The 27,056-nt window shown below is 45.0% G+C and overlaps 2 protein-coding genes and 1 long non-coding RNA gene across 3 annotated transcripts in view; 1 reads left to right on the forward strand and 2 right to left on the reverse strand.

Annotated features, from left to right (window-relative positions):
* On the reverse strand, positions 1-16,719 carry rnf217 (ring finger protein 217). Its single transcript, XM_064340115.1, has 6 exons — positions 15,239-16,719; positions 8,322-8,552; positions 7,134-7,298; positions 6,106-6,307; positions 4,661-4,732; positions 1-3,422 (listed from the first exon to the last, which is right to left on the reverse strand). Exons 1-6 carry the CDS (start codon positions 16,160-16,162, stop codon positions 3,343-3,345), a joined length of 1,674 nt encoding a protein of 557 aa, XP_064196185.1. The 5' UTR covers positions 16,163-16,719; the 3' UTR covers positions 1-3,342.
* Positions 16,569-27,056, forward strand: part of LOC135257411 (uncharacterized) — a 16,859-nt gene continuing 6,371 nt past the window's right edge. Inside the window, exons 1-2 of the long non-coding RNA XR_010330649.1 lie at positions 16,569-16,678; positions 19,198-19,278. This is a non-coding gene — a long non-coding RNA (uncharacterized LOC135257411). The remainder of the gene's footprint in view (positions 16,679-19,197; positions 19,279-27,056) is intronic.
* The window catches only part of nkain2 (sodium/potassium transporting ATPase interacting 2), a 107,912-nt gene continuing 104,336 nt past the window's right edge, over positions 23,481-27,056 (reverse strand). The window contains exon 8 of the mRNA XM_064340117.1: positions 23,481-26,841. Within this exon, the coding sequence (XP_064196187.1) occupies positions 26,832-26,841 (10 nt within the window). The 3' untranslated portion in view covers positions 23,481-26,831. The remainder of the gene's footprint in view (positions 26,842-27,056) is intronic.

Here is a 27,056-nt window from a genome sequence, read left to right on the forward strand (position 1 = left end):
TGGCTCCGATCTGACATTCAGCCAGCCATGTTTAATGAGTCCACAATTTACACATGACCAACGCACAGTCGCGGTTTGCAAAATGTTACATGAACTCCATGAGGATAAAGTGCAGCAGCACAGAAGAACCACACATAACAGTAACGGCAGAGTATACGTACACAGAGTTATTTAAAAAATGAACACATACATACGAATGCACATCTCTACATTTGGTGGTAGTTACATATTTATATTATACCGATGTTATGTCATGTACAATATAGTATATTTTATGTAGAGAACTAATTCGTACATATACTATATTGTATCCGACTACCACAAGTAGATTTGTAGGAATTGACCATTTTAATTGTGCTAAAATTTTAAACTAGAGATCAAGTTCTCTTGACAGTTAAAAGTACAGGTCTTACAGCAACGCGAAGGTAAATCCCGTGAATCGTCTTTGAAAAAGGCACCAGAGTGTCACCGTAACCACGCCACAATGGCACTTTCAGGGCTGAAGAGCAAGCCTTTCCCAGTACAGGCGGAGTATAATTCAACACAGCTGGCCTGGGTACAGCGAGTCAGCCGAAAACCATGGCAACACATCCAAAAAGCAAGGCTGTAAACAGAAAAACACTGCATTTTCCATTTAAACGTCGTGTATCCAGTCGACTGCTTTAAGGTCAACTGAAAATAAACTGCTCAAATAAAATCAGCCCCCTGCTTCCCCTCCCCCCTCCCCCCTCCCCCCTCCCAACCCCCCGGCTAAATGTTAATGAACACATTTAGGAACTAGATTTTAAACTGCGAATAAAGTGACTTGGAGACAGAAAAAAACCTGATTTTTTTTTTTTTACAATTTATCACAAATTCAAATCCTGTCTCAAATTCAAGGAGAACGAGAGCAATTTTAACAGCTACAACACTCCCTGAGAACAATTACAAAAGTTGTTGAAAACTTTTCAATTGGCAATCATGTTCTCAATATAAATAAAACTGTCTTTACAGTCAAAAAGGGAAAAAGTGGTGATAATGCTTCCGCTAATAAGCTCCACCCATTTTAGCTTTTCCATTATAAAACAATGGCCTTGAATTATAGATGGCACAATCTCTTTCTGAAACCACTTTTGGTTCAGTTCCAAACTCGCCAAACTGTGTTTGTCAAAACATGAATGCCTGCATATATTGTGCTAAAGTCAAACATTGAAGAATCCAGTCACGAGTATGCAGCAAATAAAACAAAATTAAAATTTTAAAATCAGAAACTGAAACTGAAAAGATTCAGAAGTTTGCCCAAAGGCAACTATGAAATGAGAAAGTTTCCGATTGTCACTTGAGATACAATCGGTGTGAGTTTGTTAATTTTTTGTGAACGTTAGCCAGCGGTAACTGAATCCTTGTATCACAGTATGCAAATATGCTAAATGGATTCTCATTCTCTAATGGTGTGCTGCCTTCAGCCTGTGATTGAGCTTCCTTTAGAAAATGGACAGTTGTCTTGCACATGGCTGCCTTGCATGTGTACAGTATGAAGACATTATTATACAAAGCCAGACATATAGGCTGGAAGCCTGCTAAATATCAGTGCTCAATTGATTTTTGAGGAGACGTTTGATTGGACCGGCAATCTCTGATGTGGCAGGAATGACAGGAGGGAAAGTGTGCAAAGAGAGAGGAAGGAGACTTGCACATAGCCATAGTGTATGATACATTTCAGCCGCTTAGCTTGCATCGCAGATTTTATAGTGTGGAAGACTATAGGAAAGTCAATGTTTCATGCAGTGTAACAACAGCAACTTTGACACGATCACCAAATTCAAACAAATCCTCTGCCCAGAATTCTCACAATGAATTAAAAAGCACATAAAATAAGTAACTACCAATACAGTATTTCATCAGAGTGACCGAAACAACCTACATCAGGTCTGGTGAAGACGGTTGCTCCTTGTTACTTAAGTGTATATGCGAAAGCCAAAGGATAATGCTTTCGCTGAATTACAGTGAGGAAATTACACTTAAAATGGACCCATCTAAGGATGAAATGTAACAAATAAAACGTCCATGTACGTGATTTTTTTAAAGAATAAATAAGTTCCGTTTCACTTGCGTTTCCACTAGATATCTTCAGGAAGTAAAAGTCATTTCTACAGGAGGACCAAGCTTGTTTCTGGGTGGCCACTATGTGTGCTTGTGCAAAACCACTTATCTCTGGATATTACAACAATCGGGAAATGTCATAGATTGTTTTTTTTCAGGAACAGGTGCATATCAATAAAAAAAAAATCCCTGAGTATAACCCGCTTATTGATCCAAAAACATATTTAACAAAATAATAATAATTACCTGGGAAGTACCACTGCAGGTAACTGCTTTGGCTGTATCTGTCCAAATTTACCACTGATGTTTACTGAGCTATCGTTTGCAAGTGCTCTTGCAATTCTCGCCTGCCATGGCAAAATGGCTTTCAGGTGAACTGTGGCAAGGGTGCTACTGCCAGAGGGGTGGAGTTGGCACAGTGCTGGGGTTTGAGCGGGAAAAGCAGGTCAGGTGACCGGCCATATCAGACATCCAGCTTAATGACCGATAATAATAAAAAAACAGATAAATAGTACACTCACTCTCCACCCTCTCCCACTACAATACAACCCATCTGAGGCAAGGAGGAAAAAAAAAAAAAGGATTAATTTGAGACACTCCCATTAGGATAAAGTATCCTCTGTTGTAATACCCTTTTTCATATATCTATGGGTAAAATGCTACATTCTGCAACAATTCCTGCTGTCCACCATCTGCTACATCCTTTCTGCCTTCTAGCCAGTATGATCTGATTCTCACAGTCATGCGTTTGCAATTCTTTTGTCAGTGAATAATCGCTTACGATCAGAGTCGTGGTTAATTTCATTTTAACGCAGTCAGTTCAGGAAATGCGTGGAAAATATACTCATGAGACAATAGTCATGACCTGAACGGCGGAACGGTTCATTTCCCGAAGTGAACTGCTTTGAACCCGAACGGAACCGCGCCCCCCGCGCGCGACCGGGGGACAGGGGGAGTGATCACGTGGCCACCAGAGAACAAGACCGCCGCCTCGCGACGGCGCTCGACCGCGCGCGGTCGCCGGGACCGCACGCTCTGGAACGGAGCCGGGCGACGCGGTCGGGGGCAGGGGGGCGGGGTTGGCGTGTCCGGCGGGCAAATGGCTGGACTCGCGGACCGTAATCCGTGAGCGGTGGAGGGCGGCGGTTGTGGAAACTCCCCGGTTCCTGGGCGGGGTGGGTGTTTGGTATGTGGCGGTCCCTCCGCTCCTCTGGCGCCCCCCCCCCCCCCCCGGGCTCGGTCCCTCCCAGGCCGACTCCTTCACCACAGCCAGTGTCTGGTCCCCTGAGAATGCTTCCTCCTCTTCTTGCAGATGTAGTAGACGGGGAAAGCAACAAGGCCTGGGGGGAGGAGGGACGGAGGGGGGGTTAGAAGAGAGAGAGAGAGCGAGAAAAACAGAGAGAGAGAATCAAGGAGAGAGAGCAAGAGAGAGGAAGAGAGAGAGAGAAGACAGAGAGACAGAGAGAGAGAGGGCACAGCTGAGGGTTATGTGTAATGACTGGAGAGACAGAGAGAGAGATAGAGAGAGAGAGAGAACAAACCAGGTGCAAAAACAAATTCAGCAGCTACTGCAGTGGTAAACAAATTAGACGTCATGCTGACAAGGCAGCTGTTGTACTTATGAGCTGACCACTCAGCGCATGTACTGTAGGAAACAGCCTTCGGATTACATGACCTCGCGTCTAACACCACAGCGATTGGCCAGCCTCAAACCTCCATCTCCTTTCTGTCTCCCCAGTTATTTTAATGTTATTTAAATTTAAGTTATTTTAATAACAATGTTCGTTTTTTTTCCTTTTTCCTTACAGGTCAAACTGAAATACTTACTGAATCCTACATGTCAAATGGAAAAACGGACAAACTAAAAAATAATGCAAATATCTCTGAAAATGCAAATAACTCCGCAAATGCAAATAATAACATCAGCTGCACTCATTTTGGAACCATTTTCTACCTGAACCTGAGAAATCTCAAAAAACGTACTGCATAAAACCGGCCTCACAATCACCACCAGTATCACAACCATGGCTGCAAATCGGCATAGCAGCTTATAATTTATTATGGCACGCATAAGTAGCTTGTAAGTAATCCAGGCAACAGCACTGTGCGCAGTACTGGCCAATGCAGAAACATAATCTGACTGACCGCAAGCCAGATTCCTTATGCAAGGATTATACAATATGGAAGGCCTAAATCCCTGCAGCCAGCACTCTGATATATGGGGCTGTCCATGTTATCTAAAATGGGTTTTAAGAAAGAGAGATTACATTTACTATGTATAAAATATTTTTAAAATAGGTGAATTACAATTGTAAACTGTTGTTATTCCAGAAAAGATCCATCAGTCAGACTGTGACGACAAGTTAGCTGGTACACATGCAGCTTCTTTCAACACAGAATGCACTTGTGATGCGCAGAGATAGCCAGGCTAATTTGTTTAGCGAAAAGCCGCATGAAAGCACACAGAAAAATGACCAACTGTCCCAGCTCTCCAGTCAGATTTCACAGGGTCAGACGCTGGTTTCAGTTAGCTTGCTCGTTACTGCACATTGTGTGAAAAACAGGGTTATGTTCTTACCTATGACCAGGGCCACGGCTCCAAACGCCACCACAAGGACAATCACCAGGGGCGCAACCAAAACTTTACTCGCTAGAGGGGAAAAAATAGAAGAGTTAAACATACATTTAAATTGGAACCTTCCTTCATGACCCACATATTAAATAATCAGTACATTAACATTTACAAGGCTGCACTTGATATTCTACCACTATATCTTTGTACTTTAATACATTTAAGTTACAATTCTATGCTTACATTCCAGGTACCATGAGCAGGAACTGACTCTTTCAGTTTAGCAATGCCTGTTATGGTATAATTTTGGTGTTTATTAATTATTTATTCTGATATGAGAACTTTCAACTCTAAAAGTGTGCCCATCAAAAAGAATTGAGGCAACACAGGATTTTGCTGCGCAAGCAAAAAAATTGAAGAAATCAACATAACAAAAAGTTTTTTATGCGTTTTTCTAATTTGATTTATTTCACCCCATGTGCATTTCAGCCAGGAAATGACAGCGTGTAACCTCCGGTGATGGATTAGCCTGGCGCACGTGCCGCGGAGCACATGCCGCCCCTCCTGCGCCCGCAACGCCCTGTGACCGCACCCACTCCCCAAGAGGCCGGCAGCGACGTGGCGTCGCCGCACGTCCAGCCTGGCAACTCGTGGGAACGCGGGGCTCGGTAACGCCGACGCCACGGAAACGGCGCAGACCGGCACCGGGGAGCGCACCGCGTCCTCAGCGAGGAGGCGGAGATCACGGTCGCTGAGCCGGGTCAGTCCGGGCCAGCATCCGGCACACATTTTGGCCAGAACATGCCCATCTTCTGCGCACGGCCTACAAGCTGGCAAAGTTAACCCAGTTCTAAGAAGAGCCCAATCATAACATTCCAGACATAAAAGAACCCCGCCCTGTTCACAGAATAAAACATGCCAGGGACAGGGTTTGGTTGAATGTGTTAAGCATCTACAACCCCAGCCACTAAGCGCTGAGCAAGTAAGCATTCCAAATACTTGTGGGCATTCTCTGTTCAAACTGATCACATAGACGCAAACAGAGAGAAATGACTGCAAAAAAAAAAAAAAAACCCTAATGATCCTTTCCCAGCATTCTCAGCTTGTTGCCGGGCAAAGGGATTTATGGCCGGCGTCAGTGCCTGCGAGAGGTAGCGTCAGCTGAAAGGGTGGGGTCTGGTGTGGGGGGGAGGGGGTGCGCTGCAAAGCTGATGACTCCACTCACCCCCACAGCCACCAGTGACCACATGTCACCCCAAACGCAACAGCTGAGCAGTGGACAGGTGTTCAACCAAAACTCCCACACCTCAGCAAACAGACAAGACTTAACTCGCTTTAAGTCCACCCGAGCGCTGTAGTATAACACCCACAGGCCTTTTCACAGGCGGCAGAAACGACCACCAGTCCACGCGTCACATGACCTCTGCTCTGGATTCTGATTGGAAGCTCACCGCAGACGGACCCTCGCACCAGCCGGCGCAGGTGCGGCTTCTCGGGCAGGTAGCGGTATTTGCAGCCGAACACGCTCAGGTTGGAGGTGTGGTCCCCGAAGAAGCGCAGGTGGCGGTACTTCTCCCCGCAGCGGTAGCAGAAGTTGGTGTTGCACTGGGTGCAGGTCATGTGATCGCAGCCCTCCGTCCTCTGGATGTGGATCTGCGAGGGCGGGCGGAGGGTACAGTTCAGTCCCTAGTACGCCATCACCATCACAAATATCACATCTCCAAAAAGAGACATACCACATCTGTGCTTCCCACACTAGATGCTGACATTTATAAATAAAAAATAACATACTAGATATAGCACACTTCCTACTGACATTAGCACTAGTCAAACTAAACTGCACACGATGCATGCACTGCACGTTTTGGCCTATGGCGAAAAACTTTTTGATTCAATATTTGAACATGCTTTGAACACCAGGCTATATTTTAATAAGGGCTAGATCACATAAAATGTGTTTTCTCATGAATTTATTAGTGGAGAAAAAAACCCCTGGCCTACACATCCCATATATAGAGGGATTTTTCTTCCAAATACTGATGAATTCATCCTGGTGTTCCAGTAAAAGTAGGCTGCTCTTGTGAGCTTTTTTTGGAAAGCCCAGCGCTCCTGTCTGCAAAGCTCATGCAGGGTTTGCACTTTGCGTTTTTATTCAAAATATCGAAAAAGGAACAGGAACTTCTTGTCCACTCCAGGGTCATGCAACCCATCTTATGATGGCTGTTAGCAATTTCTGTGGTACGTGCGCAAGTTAACTCTGCATTTAAAATTATTTATTGATTAGTAGGATAAGACCCTTGAGATGTCACATCTTTCCTTTGGTCCTAGAATTTACCTCAGTGGCCAATCCCTCAATCGCCAAATCAGTTCTGCATGTTTCTGCTCTCTAAAGGGCATTGCTCATCCTAAAGGCGACCCCGGCCTTGGCTCGTCCGCCCCCTCCCCCCCACACGGCCGGGATGAAGCGGCGGTGACCCACCCTGCAGCGGGGGCACTTCTGGGCGTTCCTCTGGCCGTGCTCGATGACGCTGGCCCAGTGGCGGAGCAGCTTGTCGCCCCTCCGGTAGTCCCGGCACTTCAGGCCCTCGTGCCACGGGGAGTGGCACTTGAAGCACCACACGAACTGGCACTGGGCGCACTGGACCTGCCGGGGGGGGCGCAAGAACGGCGTGAGATGGGTCGGTCAGGCGGGCGTCTCCCGGGCCCCCGTCCCCGTGAGTCCGCGGTTCCCTGTTTTCCTTTGGGGCCCGCGAAACCAGCCAAGGCGAATTAACGGAGTAATCGGCCGCTTCAGCCAATCGATGAAGAGCCAAGCGGCAACGACAACAAGCAGAGCCGCGCTGTGGTCCGACAGGATCGAGGTAGGGCACTACCGGGGGTTAAACAAAACATGCATCTCCCATTCCCTTCACACAGAATCAGCAACAAACACCAGCTGCCTGAAACATGACACGAGTGTCTTCAGCATCCCTGTGAAGAGCACATCTGTGCAAGCATTCCATCTGAGGGAGAGCAGAGTCAGCCGCGCAGATGTTCTGGACAAAGGTGGCAGCCCCTACTGTATCATTTCGACAACTACCACGTTTTGGTAAGACAGTGCTGAGGCCTTTTATAATGCAGACTATATCCTAACGTGTAATTTGCAGCATCATTACGACTCGGAGACGCCAGCGCAGTCTTTATTCTTCAGTCTGCTACCATAATTAGCACAGGGCCATAGTCCCAACTGTACCGCAGCATGAGACAGCGCAATGCGCTCGACGCAGGACGACGCAGGGGAGGCATACAGTACATAAACCTTTATTTTGCCGCCACGTTACGCTGAAATTTAAAACCTCTGTTGCAACTGACCCATAATCAGCTGCAGCAGAACAAACACCAAGAGTGGGGGGTTAGCATAACTGGTACACAAGCACAGCAAAAAGATTAAAATTGCGCAACAGTTTCATTACATCTATTCTTAGGCACGTGTCTATTTTTAGGTACGCGTTTCCTTGCAACATGAAATTGCAACATATTTTAATTATTTTTCCGTGCATGCATACTCGCGTCAACTCCTGGCCAATAGGAAACAAGAGAACATCCTGCAGTGCAATATCACATGATATCAGCGGTCACCAATCCAAAGATGCTGTTTCGGAGCAAAGGACGGAACAGATGAGCGCACCTTGTACTTCTGCTCAGTCTTGCTGGGCGTCTGCAGGCTCCGGGTCTTCAGGGAGGTGAAGAGGCTGCACTGGGGGCAGGGCTTGGTGCTGGAGTCGATCCGGCCCAGCTCCAGGAAGTACCGGTACTTGGCCACCTCCTCGCTGGCCAGGTGGCTGACGATGGTGTTCTCCTCCAGGTGGCCGCTGCACTCCGTGATGGGGCACACGATGTCCGCCTTGCCCGCGCGCACCTGGGGAGGGGAAAGAGCGCTCTTTAAGAGGACCGCCTCCCCCCTCCGCTCAACAAACAGGCCCAGACTGTTACCAGTCACCGCCATTTTGCATCCTTGGTTTTTTCGCCCTGTGGCCTGGACATTCATTTGACCTGAGCAAGGAGGATGTGCATCATTCGCTATGAACAATGGAAGAGAGGGGGGGGGGGATTGTGATGACATCGTCAAGTCATTTTGGCTCCCGTCCACAACTGACACACACCCCCAGTGACTCAGAAAAGCGGTGTACACAACAGCATGTCGGACTTGAAGAAGAACAGGACCGGGCACTATTATAAACACGTCCCAGTGCCGCAAACAGCACAAATAAACCTTCGAGAAACCAATATGTACACAACCGAGTGTACAATGTGTATGTGACACAGCACACTGTACTATGTGTACACTACCTGTGTGTACTTAACCTACTTACAATACACAGAGGGAGGTGCCGTATGAACTGATCCTGGGTCAGTTTATTGGAAGGCTGGCTGAGGAAGTAGGTCAGCGTGAGGTACTCTAGAACGTTCCGCGGGCCGTTTTCGTAACTTTCGGCGGACGAAAGTCTCACGACACGGTCACGGACATTCGGCGACCTCCGCTCGCCCGTAAAGAGGCCGAGCGCGACCGTCTTTCGCCTCGGTCGTCTTTACGCGACCGTCATTAGCGCGTGAAACGCGTCGGGACGGCGGTTGCCCTGAGAACCCCCCGGGTGGACGGCCCCCCGGGGGGCGCGTGGAAAACTACAGCGCGGTGTTCCAGTCAAAGGCCTCCTTTGTGAGCGGAGCTTAGCCCCCCCGTCTGCCCAGGGCGCCCAGGCGCGCCCCCTCCCAGGACCGGGCGGAGAGGCCAGGATTAGCCTCTTCCCGCTCCTAAAACTCTCTAATCCCCGTGCCGCCGGGGGCGAGTGACGCAGAGCGGTACCCCCCGCGGGGCCGGACTCCGCCCGAACACTGACCGAAAGCAACGTTGGGGAAAAAAAAAATTAAAAAAGTCCAGCGCCGTACAGGACTCCATAGCAACTGCCCACGTACAGCCACAGTGCTGAACTGGGAACCGCGTACAGGCCCGTATTACGCAGCAGGAACTGGGCTCGTCGCTTAGTCAAAGATCACATGATTTACGTCAGTTCAGTTCTTTTTACAGTAATCCTGTTTTTATTTCCCCAATAATTGTATTTCCTTTATTAAGCCCTTTGTATGTTTTTTTTTAACTGTACATGCTTAACTTTACACGTGTATGTTTTCTGCTATTCTATTGTATTTCCGAGGAAAGTGCATTGAATGCCCTGCTTGAAAAGTGCCATATGTAACTGCACGCTATCAACTCTGGTTCTCATTGTACTGTACAGGCAGTGTGCAGGTGAGATTATCCACCCGAGAAACTTCCTGTTTTACCTCTGTACATGCAGAAGATATGAAAGGTTACATAGTGTCAAGCACAGAGCTGTATCGCTGCAGTCAAGTGAGGCCATCTGTATCAGTACGGAGAGCTGCTGCTGAACACAGGCACGCCCAGGAGAAAACAATGCGCAGTAAGAGATTCTTTCACCTCTATTTAGCGTGACATAACCTCACACTGTGGAATGAAGATGACATTAAGTCAACAGCCCACACCTGCTGTAACCTGAGAATGACACTCAAAGCACATCAGCGAGATGCTCAATCTCAATGAGGCAACTGTAAAAGGGATCCTGATATTAGAGTGGTATATAGGCTACTGTTTAAGAGGTCCAGAGGAGATTTAAGGGAGATGCAGCAAAAAGCCAGGAATTCTAACAGGAGCCATTTTAAATAATAATTTCATTACATTTAAACACGACTAAGAACAGAGCCTTCCCAGTAAAATAAATAAATAAAGTTCTGGATCTTGGTTCACAAGCGCCATTGGTGAGGTCAGGCTTTAAATGCTAGTGAACAAGGTGTGAAAAGCTGAAGCTACAATGCTAAAGAGACATGGCCCAGAGTAAGAGCCTTTGCTTGTGAAGGCTACCCCCGGGGACCAGGGAACCCGGTTACATCTTAGGTTCCCGCCGAACTCTTCCTTCAGGACCGGCGTTCTAACAACCGACATGCGTTTCCCCACCTCGCGGACTCCCCTGGGTACGCACGCACGCGTGCCATTCGCTGCCTAGCCTCCGATGACCCGGCCGCTGCTCTCGCTCTACGGCAGGTAAAAACCGGCGATGACAGATTCCCCAGGGGTGTGGCTCATACGCGCCATTCCGTGATGCTGGTGGAACCAGATTTCACAGCGGCACAGAGACACACGATAGCCAGCGAGCCTCAGATAATGGAGAGCTATATAAAGACTGCTACCTGGGGCGGGGAATATGAGTTTCGTAACACTTTCGGATCCGAGAAGCAAAACAACAGCGCAGCTTTGGGAATTTATCTCCTGAGAAGCAACACAACAGCGAAGCTTCGGGAATTCTTCTCCCGGGTTCAGCCAAAAAATAGAACCGAGCAGATTTCTAATGGTCGGTAATTTGCACCGAGGCGAAATGGGGCCTTTTGTATAGCACGCGCGATAAATAAACAATTAAAAACCCCGCCCTGCGTATGGCGAGGGCGCTGACAGAAGGTCGCGCGATTATTCCCCTCCCCCGTTCCGCTCCGGCGCGGCCGTCTGTTTCCCGCGCCGAGCCCGAACCGAGACGAAATCCCCGGCCCGATTCGACGCGCGGCTCGACCACGAGCTGAACTCCGCCTCCGCGTCTGATAGGGCGGCCCCTGGTCTGAACCTGCGAGCCTGGTCTGAACGGCTGGATGTCAGGAGGATGAAGACGGCCTAATAGAAGTGGGGGAAGGGAAGACGGTGCCCCGCCCCTCCAGGCCTCGCTCCTTCAGCTGGCTGAAGTTCTGGCGCTGTAGGCTCTCGGCGGCTGGCTAACCGCTCTGATGGGGGGGCGGAGGTAATTCCAGCGTGCGAGGGAGCGCTCCCGCCACTGCAGCGGGGAGGGCGGAGGAGAGAGCCAAAGCCAGATTACACACGAGCACGCCAGCAAACACGCAGAGGCTACACACACACACACACACACACAAGCACACACACAGGCAGATGCATACGTGTCCACTCCCACATGCTTTAACAGGCTCAAACGCATGTGGAGCCTACATACAGACAAGCCCACAGGCACACATACGCATAAACATACGCACTCGCACACACCCTCACTCACTCACATGTGAAAATACAGACACACACATACACATAAACATGTATACTCACAAACACACAGGCAGACACCCACACAAGCAAACACACACACGTTTGTGCATGCACGCACATGCACAGGCAATGAGGGGGTGTGTCTTGGTGACAGAACTAAAAGCCCTCACCACTCCCTCCCCCATTAGACAGATTCACCCCACAGAAAAGGCCTCACTTAGCATTCAATGAGAGCGATCCCGAGCCCGGGCATGGAGAGCATCACACATCATGGCGGTGCTTTTCAGGAACTTAAACACCAGCTCTGACAGGACCACTGACTCGGCTCTATTCAAGGGGGGGGAAAAAAGAGATGCAAATTGAGAGATGCTCCTCATTCGATTCCGTGAAAAGGCAATGGCGGCTCGCCCGCCACAGGACCTGAGAGCATCGCGCTCAGGTGATAGAAAATCTGGGGAGAGGATTCATAAATAATCATAGCTTAATGTCCCCGAAGGAAGCGGGCGACTCCAAGGCCCGTCTTCCTGGCCTCCGGCGGAGCGCCTCGAGTCGGAGGCAATCAAAAGGAAATTACCACAAGACAGGAGATGAAAGGAGACGTCCGCGCCCACGTCTGCCTCGGCCCGAGCGGAAAAAAAAAACTAAAAAACGGGCCCGTTTCCACGAGTGCGCCTTTCGCTCCGAAGCTCCTTTCAGGACATGCAGATTACGCGCTTGTCTCGAACAGAGTCGTTTTCGCATCCCGACCCCCCTCCTCTCGTCCGCCCGGGCCCCGGCCGAATCCCCAAATTCGGGGCATTCGACCGCGGGGACGAAACGTTTTCCGCCCAATCGAGTACGCCGTAATTACATTCGCCTTGACGGCGGCATCAAAGGAACGCCCCAGCGAACGGAAGAACAGTCGAGAGGCGGCGAGGCGATCGATGGGCGCTCTGTCCGTTAGAGGCCGGTACGGTAATGCGAAACTCCGGGGGTGCATTAGGCTGAGCTCAGACCTGCATCTGGACCGCAGCGAGGCGAGACTCAGGGCCTGAGGAGCTTCGGCATCGCGGCCTGCCGCAGTGCGCTCTCACGCACTCAGCCTGTGAGGGATCATTCACAGCCCTCCCCCAGAGCTGGGCGGGTTTATCGCGAGCTCCGACGAAGCGCCCGCTCGGCGAGGCGGCGGCGATGTCGCGTAAGCCGCTGTGAAACACGCACACGTGCGCTGGGCCCCAGGGGAAGCGGAGCGGATCCGCTCGATCCGCTCCTAACGCGCCAGGACGCAAAGCCAGGACACGGCGCAGACCTCAGGAGAGACAGGACTAATCCCATCCGATGACTTTCAGGCTGCAGTTCTCGTTATTATTACTCACCGGTTTAGTCAGCATCCTCATACACTGTCTGGACTTCCACACACAGTATGATGCAATCTGCAGCCCTGTTCATGCAATTGCACGTACGTAGGCCTACTGCCAAGATGAAGAGCACAGTGTCCCACTGAGCAACAAATCCCATAACCTTCGGGTGCAGAATCTAGAGCCCAAACCAACTGGTGAGCTTTGCAGCGACTGTAGAGAAACTGGGGTTGCGACTAGGAGGTTGCGAGTTTAAGTTCCACTTATCACTCTTTAAGCAAAGTGTTTTCACCTGAAATGCATCAGTAAACACAGCTGTTTATAACATAACAGGTCAAAAATGAGGTAAAGATCAAAGAAACCATACAAATAATTACCATCATTAAGAAAAAAACAATAGCCCTAATAGCCTACATCACTTAAGACCAGCACAGTCTCATTTGAATCGATGGTTTTCCAACAGCAGCTATCAACGGACCCGTTTTACAGGTTTTTAAACACTCCCGTAACCCGCAACGGGAAAAAAGTACAATCGGCCAACCAGCCCACCCGTTTCAAACATGTGCTCCATCACCACGCCAGAAAACACACACACACACACACACACACAAACTCACATATGTGAAAACAGACAGATACACACACGTATACCCACTCACACAAGCTTGGACACACTCAAACACATATAGACAAGCAAACACATGCATAAATATACACACTCGCTCACCCCAAGATCACGATTCATTTACTTCGCTATTTTTACTGTAACCCTGTTTTTATTTCCCCTAATTATTTAATTTACATACGGTGTACGGCCAAACGGAAAGAAACTGGCCTCGGACATCAGGCAGCTCAGCCTCTGGTTGATCTTTGGTCTCCTACGGAGATCACGGGGACGTTTCTAGCGCTGGGAAGACAGAGGTACAATGGCAAGGCCTTTGCCCTCAGGCCGACAGGACCTACCCCGCGTGACGCTGAAGGACACAACAACCACATGGCTCGGTTCTCTAATTTAGAGGTTTAAAATGGGGAAGGACTACGTGGCCGAGACAGTAACGCTTGATTACAACATTACGCGCTCAATGGGAGGAAGCCGGGCTCCTTGCCGACGCCGGACTAGGCGCTGCCTTACGGAATGGCAGTGCGATTTCATTAAGCCCAGGAAAGGCGGAGTTCTGCTATGGCTGCGGTCAATTAAACCGTCGCTGCGTCGTGTCTTTCCTTATTCCCACGGACAACGCTGTCATCACTCCAGCAGGGAGAAAGAGCAAACTCGCGTTCCAGACCGGTCCCGTCCGCGTGCTCGTCTCTGGTGCGCCAGACTGCGCCTGGCCAAGCGGCTACACAATGTGAATATTCTGCTGACATATGCATACTACCAGTGAGTGCTTGTGAGCCACTTTAGTGGACCAATCCAATGGGACTGCAGGAGCTATAAACATTGAGATTCAATAAAAGCATTCATAAAACATGAACCACTGCACTGCAACCCTTCCACATTAGTGCAGATTTTACACTACAGACTCCATCTAGAGTATTAATAAGATCTCATTTCATGTTATCCCTCTGTTTGTATTAGTTTATATTTAAAAGAACAGGCACAAATGTATATTTGAGGCATATATATGAGCCAAGCTCCAAAAAACAGGCCCATAGGCACTGAAATAAGCCTGCAAAGAGCTGCACCAAGTAGGCCTAGTATACCATCTGAAAAACAAGACTGTCCAACATTCTCCAGACTTTCTCGCAATCAGAAGTCCAAATGGACCTTATTTTTGGCAAAAGTTGGGTTCATTGATCTACGGACGTTATTGAACAGGTGGGATAATATTCGCGGACTGAAATAAAACTATGGAAAAACAAAACAAACACATGGAATTTCAGAAATGGTTTTGGTTAGGCAACACCTTAAAGACAAAAATAAATCCCATGTCGTAGGCTACCCAGCACTGTCAGCTGTTTATACTATAGGCTATGTTATGTATGGTGGCAAACAATAACAGATGACAAAGCATAAATAGCTTGCCGAAGATAAAAAAAACACATGCTGATGCTGACAAAGCGCTACACAAAGGACAGAGGCGTGATTTTGAACACTACAAGTATGCTGAACGACTGTACAACTAAGTGGGGGCCGCATTACTTCAGATTCGTTACCTGTGAGCTGATGTATCTTTTCAGACATTCCTCGCACACAGCCTTTTTACAACAATGTAACGGCTTGATATTTTTGTCCTCCAGGCAGATGCGACAAGTTAAGACAACGGACACACTGTATTCCCCGTTATAAAAGTTGCTCAACGTCCGGGAATCAATCAGGTTCGTTAGTGTGAAAGGTTCCGGGTAGTGGCCCAGCTCCAAGTCAGCCTGCTGCCGCAAATCCGTGACTGGCTGGGTTGCGACGTCTGTTGTCATTACCCCTCCATCCAGGTCTACTTCGCCGTCCAAATTATCGGCGTGTCTCCTGTAGTTATCGTTTGCAATACAGTACACAGTGCAGTAAACATGTTCCGTGGACAGGCAAATGTCGTCTCCACCTCTTAATTTGGTCTCACGGTTTTCCTCCGACTCACTTAAATCCACTTCATCCAAATCGGATGCCGTTAATCCCGATTTGTATTCTGAGTTTATTTGCTCATTTCCAATGCAAACACAGTGTTTCGCTTCACTCGTCATGGACTTTCCTCTCTCCTGGCTGTCCACTGGCTTTTTAAAATCTGTACCCACGAAGACATCCTGATTGTCTTTCTGTTCTTCCGCGGGGTTGCTGTCAACATTAGTTAGAGGTCTGGGTGTCCCGAAATTCCTTCTTAAAATGTCCACAGCTGTCGGTTTTCTAACACTGTCCCTTTCGGTATTTTCTTTACTACCAGTCCTTTCGAGCCTATCTTTGTGAAACTCCAGAACCGCGTCAGATATTATAACTTCTGTCTCTCTGTTGTCATGGACAAAATCTGTGCTTTGTGTCCCAACTTCGTCTGACACTTCGGACACATTGCTGACAGTATCCCCGTCGTAACTGCTCACAAGGCTCGGCATTTTTTCCTTACACAAAATCAGACAGATGGGTTCATCGTCCATCACCAAGGTCTAACTTCCCATTTACACAGTTCTCTTTTTACAACTTCAGACACACACAAACAGAACGCAACTCCACTAGAGATTGTTTACCAACATAGAGACTAAGCATTCTTCTTTCCTTCCTGGTTCGGCTACTGAGTTCCGGTTGTTTTTAAAAGTCTTTTTCCAGCCTAAAGAGTTGTGGTGGTGATTTTTTCTTTACTGCGACGGCAGGGAATATTTAGAAATACACATAGTACGGTATCTTTTTACGGTTAGCCGAGAATCTTGACTCCATCGTACTTCTGCTTCCGGGTCCCAGTCAGGAAAAATAAATCCGTGGAGTAGCTAGCTTTTGGACTTTTCTCAACAGACAGTCACCCATCCATCTCTTATTTATGACCAGCTAACAGCCGTGTTGCTGTCACGGAAAGTAAACAAAAGACGCTTGTAACACCGACACACACCTTCGGCAAATATACAGAAATGTGAAAAACTTTAGCATCCTGCAATCACAGATGAGTCAATAGGAGGAAGGTAATGACACTGGCCTGGTGAACCAGCTACTTTCGTTTGTAGTAGGGGTGAAATCAACTGCTTCTGTATAACCTCTAATATAAGCGCAATAAAAGGCGTGTCCTTATTTTCCAATGTAGTATAACCGGTATGTTTTCAAATAAGAAACACGATAATCACCTATGATATACGTGATTGCTGGCTATGATTATGATTGCAGTTAGTGATAATTGTTGATAACTGTTTGTTTTTTAAATAAATCTTTCTGTCATTTGACCTGCGATCTATGCGTAGGCTAGTAAATTAATATACATATCATATTCTCATTTCTTCGGTAGATGACACCTGAAAATCCTAAAAGACTGCTTTCTGCTTTAGACAGATTTATTTTCAGCGGTTATTTGTGTGTGTGTTCATCCACATTATTTAAAAACTAAATATAGGCTATTTGAAACGAATTGTTCCATTTCACACATCCACATACTTTTAAATTAATTAATTTATTGTCCTTCTTCTTCTTTTCATAATATATAAGTGCATCAGCTTGGACATGTAAATAAGACGATTCTGTAATACTATGTTAATGGAGCTACATCAGCTGGATGTCTGGGTGATTCAGAGTGGGCTAATTTGACTAATTATAGGTCTGCCACTCGTTCGCCCCTGGACAGCTGCTGATGAAACAGGCCAATGATCCAGATTGAGTTGCACACTGGGGGACATTAACCCTGCTAGAGCAACTGTCAACACATCGTTTACATAGACTGGAATTGCTATTACCAGTAGTTGATTGAACAAGGCAAAGCTTTGAGACATTATATCCAACATTTTATCCACGGCAGCAACTGTGCGTGGTGACATAAATGTCTTCTGGGAAGAAGTGAAGGTAGAGAACTTTGGTGATATGTTACAGCAAAAAATACTGTAGTGAAAATGACAGTTGTTGCTTTGGTGGCATTATACAAAGCGTATGTGGCCATATGTTCATATTCAAAGATAACGTAAAGATATGTGTTTCTTTTCATAATGAGGATTCTTATTTGCATCATATTTCCTTTATTTTAATTGTACTGATAGGTTGCTTGGCAATTCACTTCTCTTTCAGCATAAGGAGCTTGGGAATCAATGTAAGTGCGGACTTAATTGTGCAGCCAATCAAATGTTTAAGATAATTAGGTGGCCGGAGACAGCTTTGTAGGAATTTGATCAGGACACTGAAGTTACTGCCACTACTCTTTGAAAAAATGGGATGCAATGGGGTCTTTAATGACCATAGTTACCAGGACCTTTGTCTTACATCTCTATATGAATAACAGCATCTTCAATTTTTGGTCCAGATGGAAGAGTGCTCTCTGTTGGTCAAACAGCACCTCTTCAACAGCTTTCCCTTGAGCTTTCCCAAGCTTTCCCAAGCCCACAGTAACTTGACTTCAGCACACTGACAGGGTGGCATGGCTGCTGGCATACATATTGAGTGGAAAAGCTCATTACTTATGCCTGCTGAGTGTGTATGGGCCGCACTGGCCTCCTGCAGTTTTTCAAGCACTGATTAATGAAACACGATGGCTTATTTTATTATATTCTTTTTTTAATATATATTTTTTTACTTTATATGTTCTTTTGTTTTGTTGTATTTTACCATGGGCTTTAAGTATGCATTCACAAGCAATATAGGGATGTTTTTGCTGTAACATGTTAAAATTGGGCTTACAAGGTTTTTTGATTCCCAGGTGAAACATTGTTGTACCCATGTGCATTCTGTAAGTGAATTGTATGAAACATAAAGTAAGCTGTGTAAGTCACTCTTGATAAGAGCATCTGCAACATGCAAAAATGTAAATTATTAAGTGCCTAATAGCTTGTATTAATGGAAACACATGATATCAGTTTATTATAAACAAATAAAATAAGACCAGTTTGAAAATGACTGTTTCCCCCCCAAGTTCAGTAGGCTATGAGCAGTGTGCCATGTGTGAAAGGCTAGACACTAGAGGGCAGTAGAGGACCACATCGCTATCTCAACACCAAGTTGAATCAAGCTGTAATGGAGAACTGTGTTGAAGTCGCAATAAAACCCATACGCTGTTCAAACACTGGAGAAATCTATCTTTTGACCCCGTGGAAGTGACCAGTATTACTGGGAATAAATCCTGTGTAATGTCTAGAACACAGTGAAAATATTGCAGTGATAGACTATTGTCACTTCTGTGAAGTCACTGAATTGAGGTCATTGACCTCATGTTAGTAAGCATTACACACTTTATATAAAAGCTGTGTTATATATATATATATATATATATATATATATATATATATATATATATATATATATATATTTGTCAGCTTCTGTATTCTGTTTGTTATACAAGTACCTGAATAGTTTAATGGTGATTAATTTAAACATTTCCAAGCTGTAAAAAGGATTTATAAATAAAAGCTACTGGCCTAAGTACAGATAAATGTATGTGCTAACTTTTAAATACGTCAACGTTTGTTGACTCCTGCTGCTGTCTGAATCAAATCAAGCTTTCCTTCCCTAGCAATTAAATGAGGAGGGAAGCATTCCGGTGAAATGGAGCAGCTGTTCAGTTGGGTGCTACACATTGGTACGAGTGGTTGAGGTGAGTCACCTCTTTTCTCTCTCTTTAGTGTTGTACTTTGAGACCCATTAAACTGAATTGTGTTATTTAAATGCAATCTGTTATCATTATAATTATGTATAATTGTGCATAATTTTTCTACCGGAAAATGCATACTGCATTTAGTTCTTTAAATTGCATTACTATGATTTAACACTTGCAGGTCATCCTGAATTTGGACCAGTCATACAGTAGGTAACTTATTTCAGGCCTGGCTAGCAGCCAATAAATAGAGATGATTTGCATATTAGTCCAGCTATTCTGTTTGGAAGACTTCCCTGTTGTAATAGTGGCATTGCTCTGATTAATTAGTATGCAAATGTAATATTGTAGAAAATAATAGATGAGATTATATATTTACTATGGGGTTTATTCGGTGTTATCTCTGATTTGTAGCTAGTTTAGCCTTTTCTGTTACATTTGACATTTTTATCGTCTTTTTTATACAAAGTCAATTGTCTTAAAGATAATGTGCAATTATTTTGAGATTAAACTTCAGCAGTACATTACTAATCTTAAAACTGACGCGTATCTTCCCAGTCAGACCTGTTATTTAGATTGCCAGTGCCTTTGACTATGCAATTGACAATTCCAAAAAATGAACCTTTATATAAATATTTTATTAATTGTAATCTGATAGATACCTTTTTTTATTTGATTAAATACATTTTCTGATTTACTCTAGGCTACCATATCATGAAATGCAATTCTGTGAGCATGACTTGTTTAGCTAAATTTTCAGTTTTCCATTATCTTTGGTGTCACTGGTGATGGCTAATTCTCCATACCGACATGATGTCTCAGACAGTTCTAATTGGTTATTACATCACGGCGAATGGGATTGTAGCGGCCGAAATCACTTATGGAAAATGATGAAATAAAAAAGCTGCTGAATCAGGGCTATGGTTTGTTTAGAGCAGCTCTGGGTAAATTAGCTTTGTAATAGGCCACAGTGGGCTAATAGAACCATGCTGACTCGACAATCAACGTGTGTTTGTTGATTTCTCATAGGCTAAGTGGACTCTTGGGGGTGTGCCCATTCTTGTCTTTTGGACAGAGGGAAGGATGCACACGTAGAGCTCTGCCCAGTGATTTATCCTCAGGTACCACAAGTAGAAAGATCAAACTGATAACTATCGAGCTATACTTTATGACCAAAGCTATCTGGACACCCCTTGGTCTGGGACTGTTTTTCATGGTTTGGGCTAGGCCCCTTAGTTCCAGTGAAGGCAAATCTTACAGTTACATTCTAGACGATTCTATGCCCCCCCCAACAGTTTGGAGAAGGCCCTTTCCTGTTTTAGCATGACAATGCCCCTGGGCACATAGCGAGGTCCATATAGAAATGGTTTTGTCAAGAACGATGTGGAAGAACTTATCTGAGCCCTGACCTCAACCCCATCCAGCACCTTTGGGATCAATTGGAAAGCCAACTGTGAGCCAGGCCTTGTCGTCCAATCAGTGCCCGTCCTCACTAATGGTCTTCTGGTTGAATGGAAGCAAATCCCTGCAGCAATGCTCCAACATCTAGTATAAAGCCTTCCCAGAAGAGTGGAGATTGTTAAGCAGTGAAGGGTGGACCAACTCCATATTAATGCCCATAATTTTGGATGAGATATTGGATGTCAGGTGTCCACATACATTTGGCCATGTAGTGACCATTAAGTTTTGACCTAGGGAGGTGAAGTGTTTATTTCACAAGTTAAAATTTAACTTGTAAAAAAAAGTTAAAGTAAAACATACCATACTTCAAAGGATACAAATCATGACATGCCTTGCTACAGTGCAAATGTAATATTTTCTTTACCTCAAAAAATAACCACAACACTATTAAAAAAAAACTCAGATGTAGCTTCACATATGTAGTTAAATGTTTAATAATGTCTTGGGAGACATTATTGGAGGGGCAGACCATAAGTGCATCAAAATGCAATTCAGTCTATCTAGGGTTATTTTATTTCCAAAGCTGCGTAAATTTCCAAAGTATGGATTCAGTACATGAATTTATATTAGGTGGTGCACAAAGTTGAAACAAACCACTTTAATATAGCTTTCAGGTTATTCTTATAATGGAAAAACAGCACTAACTCATTTGAGGTCATACCACAAGAAACTGGATGCTAAATTTGGCAAAGCTCCTGCAAATTATTTTGTCTTTCACATGGTAATTGGCCTGCACAAAGAGATTCTAGCAGTGATATAGAAGCATGTGGTTAATTTCATCTTCAGACCTATTCTTTTTTTAAAATGCATTTGTGTTTTTAATTCAACAATTCTGAAACTTATTTCATCAAGCAGTAGACCAATAAGATGTGTCACTACCTGCAGATATGACATTTTATTCTGGGTTAGATACTGGTTATTTCTTGACTTGAAGTACCAGTTTGAGTAGCAGTCATTCAATCACAACCTGTCAGCCCTTCTGGCCTCTATAGTCTTGCACATGATTGGATGAGCTGAAACTAGGAAGCAAAAGAGAGGTGAAACCTTACAGTATATACAGAGGCTTTCTCGGCCTACCCGCAGGCTTGTACAGACCACACCAGGCCACTGCATTTGGAAACTGAGGGCTTCTGGTTATTGTCCCTTGTTTTTTTTTTTTTTCTAAATTGGAGGCATTTTGTGTTTAAAAGGCAGAGAGAAGGCAAAATGCAGGCAACTCAGCACTGCTGCAAACTGAAACTGTGGCAATTGCTTTCCGTGAATAAAAAAAAGAAAAAAAACTCATAATAGATCTTACGGAATATTACTTTAAAGCTACATATGGCAGCGACTGCATTGAGCTTGGGCACCGTGTTCGACTGAAGCTGAAAAGAGACATACACAATGGATGAGTGCCTTTGTCAGCAAAATGGAGGCTGGAAATGTCCCAGATGTCCTGCCGCACAATTCAGCAATGTTCCGAGCTTTTATTCCTATCAATCACTCCACAGAGCTGGCCCAGGAGCAGACTTCTCTTGTAGCTCTGTTTCCCATTGTAAAATATAGCCCACCTAAGCCATGCGAGCCGAAACCCAAAAGCTCAGCTGCTGCGGTTCTGTCCCATTGGCCTTGTTTAAATTAAATTGGGTTTACTTTGTACAGTTTCTGAAGCTGGCTGAAAACCATGATTTCCCCCACCCCCATAAAGAGGTGGGAGCAGCATGAATGCAGCCTATTAAACCACAAGGTATGAGCCTGTTAATCCGTGGATGACACAGCCCGTCGCAGCCGACTCCCAGTCTGCGTAATTCCTCTTCTCCTCGAGGTGCAGATCCGGGATGGCGCTGCATCTCAGTGGTTATGGTGCTCAGCTCGTGCCAAAAAGAGTCGGAGGCTTGAATCAGTCATCAGGCGACGCCGCTGAGTTTCTTCCTAAGCAAGCCATAAATCTTCCAAATACAAAGCATGAACAGAACAAAAAAATGACTGTTGTGTAAGTCTTCTTAAATAGAGTTTATTAACAATAACTTTTCTGTTATTGATTTTTAGGTGGGTAAGTTAGTTAATATGGTATCAAGGAGTGAATCCACTGCCTTTCTATCATGTTTCTGGTACATTTATATCTATTATATAAGAGCATTTTTTGCCATTTCCTCATGTCCAGAATATCCTGTTTCCATTGTGATACTGAGTTTCTTTTTGTCAAAGGATGGGCTTTGTTTGCAAACAAAAGTTGTAAAGGTCTCCTCGTCTGTGGTGACACTGAGCAATGTGTGCATCTTGCTGAGTTGCGGTGGGTGTAATAGGCAAGACTGGTGCGGTGAAAGGCTTACCTGTGAGATAAAAAATAAAGAAAAGGAAGGAAAACAACGCCTCAACTTACACGCGATTCAGCATGCGTATGCCCACAGTACTGTAATCAATACCTTCCCACAAAAGCATTGTACTCAGCACAGTGGGGTCTGAGTAGTTTTGAACAGTAAATACCAACTAAGTCCATTTAGAAAAAGCAAGGCAAACAAAAATAGATGCAGGAGGAGAACCTGCAGTGGCAGCTCAAAGTTGCTCATCAGCAAAGCACAACTGTTTTGAGGCAGTTTCAACCTTGCTCTTTGGAATCTGGGATTACTGACACCCCCTTCATTTCAGAAGGGTGCTGGCTGGGGCCTGCAAAATGGTTGCCACACTTGTGTCTCCATTCTGGTGGAAAGACAGTAAAGGAGAGACAGCCATAAATGATTAAGACAGTAAGGAAAATGTTTTTTTTTCCACAGTCTGAGTTTATTATATTTACAGTTGTTTTAAAAACAGAAATAGAAAACAGCTAAAACTAATTTAAAGTAGAAGTCAGCACTGAACCCAGGTTAAACAACTGCTGTAAATTTTAAAGGATGATTCTTGAAAGAATAGTGCCTGGCTGCAATAGCATATCACAAAGCTGTCAGTAATGTTGAAATGATTAATAGTGCACCATATTCCATTAAAAAAGCCTAATTGGAAATTTAGATCCAAACAACATCTTGTATATATCACAAAATATGAGAACCTGTTAAGAGTTCATGTTGACTTATTTACAACCTGGCATCAGATTTGAGATTAAAGGTGTTGGGACACAGTAACAGTGACTTGACATATTAATCCAGGAGACCTACCTTGGCAGAAGCGTCATGCAGTATTGCCTGGGTTTCTATTGAATGATTTTGCTTCAGAACCATTGCCTACACTACATTCCTAGCACAATGAAGTGCAGTGACTCAGACCGAGGGTCAAACTGCATGGACATTATGTTGGCGCAAGCGTGCATGTGACTCGCTGCTTTTTATTGCCTTTGACACAGGGTCACGTACAGTGGCATCCATTTGGTGAGTGGTGCAGCATATCAGAGGATATTTCTCCCTTCTCAGCCGCTAACAAGGACCTTTGAAATTATGGCGTGTGTCTGAGACCCCAAGGTGCATTCTAGGACAGACCGAGAGCGCATAATCAGTGGCAAGGGGCACACATCAGAAAGAAATGACTTAACGACAGGCTGACAATGGCTCATTCACAAATGAAGTCTGTGTAGCTAACTACCAATACACATATCTCTTGTTTCATTCTTTAATTGCAATTGTATAGCGTCTAATACCAAAACATTAATAACATTAATAAATTCAGTGTAGAATCTGAAATTGATAAAGACATTACCCACTGTTAATTCCAATATAGTAGGTATACTATTTCAAGCTTGTAGGTCGAATTCACACAGTAGGCCTATGAACCCTGTCTGATATTCTTATCCCAGTTTGTGCTGGCTAAATGGTGATTTGGTCTTGGCCACATTCACCACAGTTATTATGGGGTATGCCTCGGGTTCAATACTGCTTTAAAAGTCCCAGAATGCACTGCTGTCTGTTGTGCCTTTAGGGGCAGAAGATTTACCTCAGGTTCACTGTACATAGATCATAGTGAGTACACAGCTTGGCACGTCTATGAGACATTCTGATGGAGATTCCAAAGCCGCAGTCGGGATAAGCAGCTGTTTCTCTCAGTTTGGAATGTTAACAATAGCACGTAAAAGCATTCGGTATCATTCAAAAATAGACCTCATTCCTCAAGCCATTAACACTCAGACGGCAGAGAACCTCTACTTATCCGGACACATTTGCAAGCACACACTTACTGGGCCACAATTACAAGGCTTAGCAGTCTAGTACATCAAATGAGAGATTTATGCACAGCGAATGTATGCATTTTTAATGAACCATTTAAATTATAGATGGAGAAATTCAGTGGAGGGAGTGATTTGCTATATTATGCCTTGGACCCTACTCACCATTGTTAATAGCATGAATCGGCTTGAGACAAATCTAATCACACAGCAAACTTTCTGGGGGTTGAGAAGATCCTTTTAAGCTTCAATGTATCACTTAAGTCTGACTAGAGGAGTGGAGAGGTGATGTCAGGAATAAGAACAAAGCCACAATTTTACTTTGCGAAGAGGAGGTCGGCTTGTCCACCCCATTCGTTTCCAGTGTAGCTAATGCATTCATACCTAATGCTTGTTTTATTTCTGCTTTCACACTATGCCAGGAATTAAAAACAATATTAGGAGTCTCTAGGAGATTTTTCAGTCAAACGATGGAATGATGTAGGCTTTGAGACCCGCTTGTATCATGAGTATAAGAAACACCCAGTGTCGCTACGGAAGCACAGAATCTGTTCGGGTGGGATCCAGGGTTCTGTGCTGCCCACTACAAGAAGCACAATATTCTCAGTCACGGCACAAACTCTACCACATACCCCCGCCCCCTTGTGATGTCACGCTATCCGTGAGTCACCTTTGCCCACGTCTCCCTTCCCCCCTGTACAGTTAGAAGAACGAAAGGCCCACTTACACAACATAATAAATTATGAACTATAAAAAGAGTAAACACTGTTACACGTTTAAAAACGGCTTAAATGTAAAGGAGTTACATTTCTCTTTGTCGTTTGACGAAACTCTCGGTGCTGCCGTACAAAAGCAGGAAGCGATGGCGGTCTTTTTCTGGGACCGCGGCTGCGTCTGCCTTTTTGGATGTCTCCGGTAAAAGTAATGCTTTCAGTGGTTAAATAGGCCACGGATTTTGACACCTCACGCAAACAGAGTTCACCATATCCCATACCGACTCTGAATGGATGTTAGAGACCCATCTGTGAAAGAATAGCCAACGTAAAATACACAAAGGCTTTGTTTGAAAAAAAAAAAAAAACCACCGCCATACTTCAGAGAAAATAAATAAATAAATAGAATCTCTGTGGGAAACATCCACTGTTTTTCAAAAGACCGTTTTCTGTCATTGTTCTTGGCACTTTCAGGACAAATACAACCTCAGGAAAGGAAAAGCAATTCTCCTCACTTTCTTTTTCAAGTGATCAGCCCCCCCCCCCATTTTTTTTTTTTTTGCCTGACGGCCCAAGGTTAGATGGCTGCTCTGTTGCAGATGCGAAAACTGGCAACACGTTAGCACGTGGGAAATCATGCTAACAATTTATCGTGGACACTACACTTGTTTAAGGGAGCTAGAGCCGATACCACCTTATTGTGGCTAAGGTTGTATCGATGAGTTAATGAACATTCCTTTAGCGAAGAGAATTTCTAATCGTGTTAATCGGCAAGAACTGACGACCGGTCACCACCGAGCAGTGTCAGTGCAATGGCACAATTCCAACGGTTCCTTTTTTTTGTCCAGAATCTCGATCTCTTTGGGGAAAAGTCGATCGGGATCGATGTCACTCGCAGCCTTAATGTCCTGGTTGCTCTGCCGCTAGAAAGAGAGAAAGTCAGCGTGGAGATCTGGGGAGCGTTGGGAGTGCGCGGCCACAGGATGGCGATCTTGCGTCTTCTCACATCCCCCCCCCCCACCCCCCCCCCCCGGCAAAGGCCTCTCCCCAGCCTGTGTGGACTTGCCAGGCAGAGACAAAGGAAAGGCCAGAGTGATTGTTTCAGTCTTTTTGAGGTTCAACTGTCAAATATTGTTTTCTTTCTTTTTCAGTCAGTTTGTAAGACACTGTATAATTTTAAGACATTTAAGAAAGAAGAAAAAAAAAGCAAAAGTTGTCTATTTGATGTGTTCTTAAGGCAGGTGTCGCTGTCACTTTGACCTAGAATGTGAAAAAGAAGAGGAGAATGTGTTAACATATGCATCGCTGTTCTGCAAAGCGTCAAACAAAATTAAGAATGTGTGCAAACAGATAATTTAGCAAATTAACAAAAACATTCACATTAACGAGAACATCCTGAATTTTCAGAGCAACATCCATAATATAGATTAAAATAATAGGAAAGATGAAAAAACAATTCAGCCTGGAAATATATA

The sequence above is a fragment of the Anguilla rostrata genome, chromosome 6, assembly GCF_018555375.3.
Source record: "Anguilla rostrata isolate EN2019 chromosome 6, ASM1855537v3, whole genome shotgun sequence".
In the NCBI taxonomy this organism is placed as follows: Eukaryota; Metazoa; Chordata; class Actinopteri; order Anguilliformes; family Anguillidae; genus Anguilla; species Anguilla rostrata.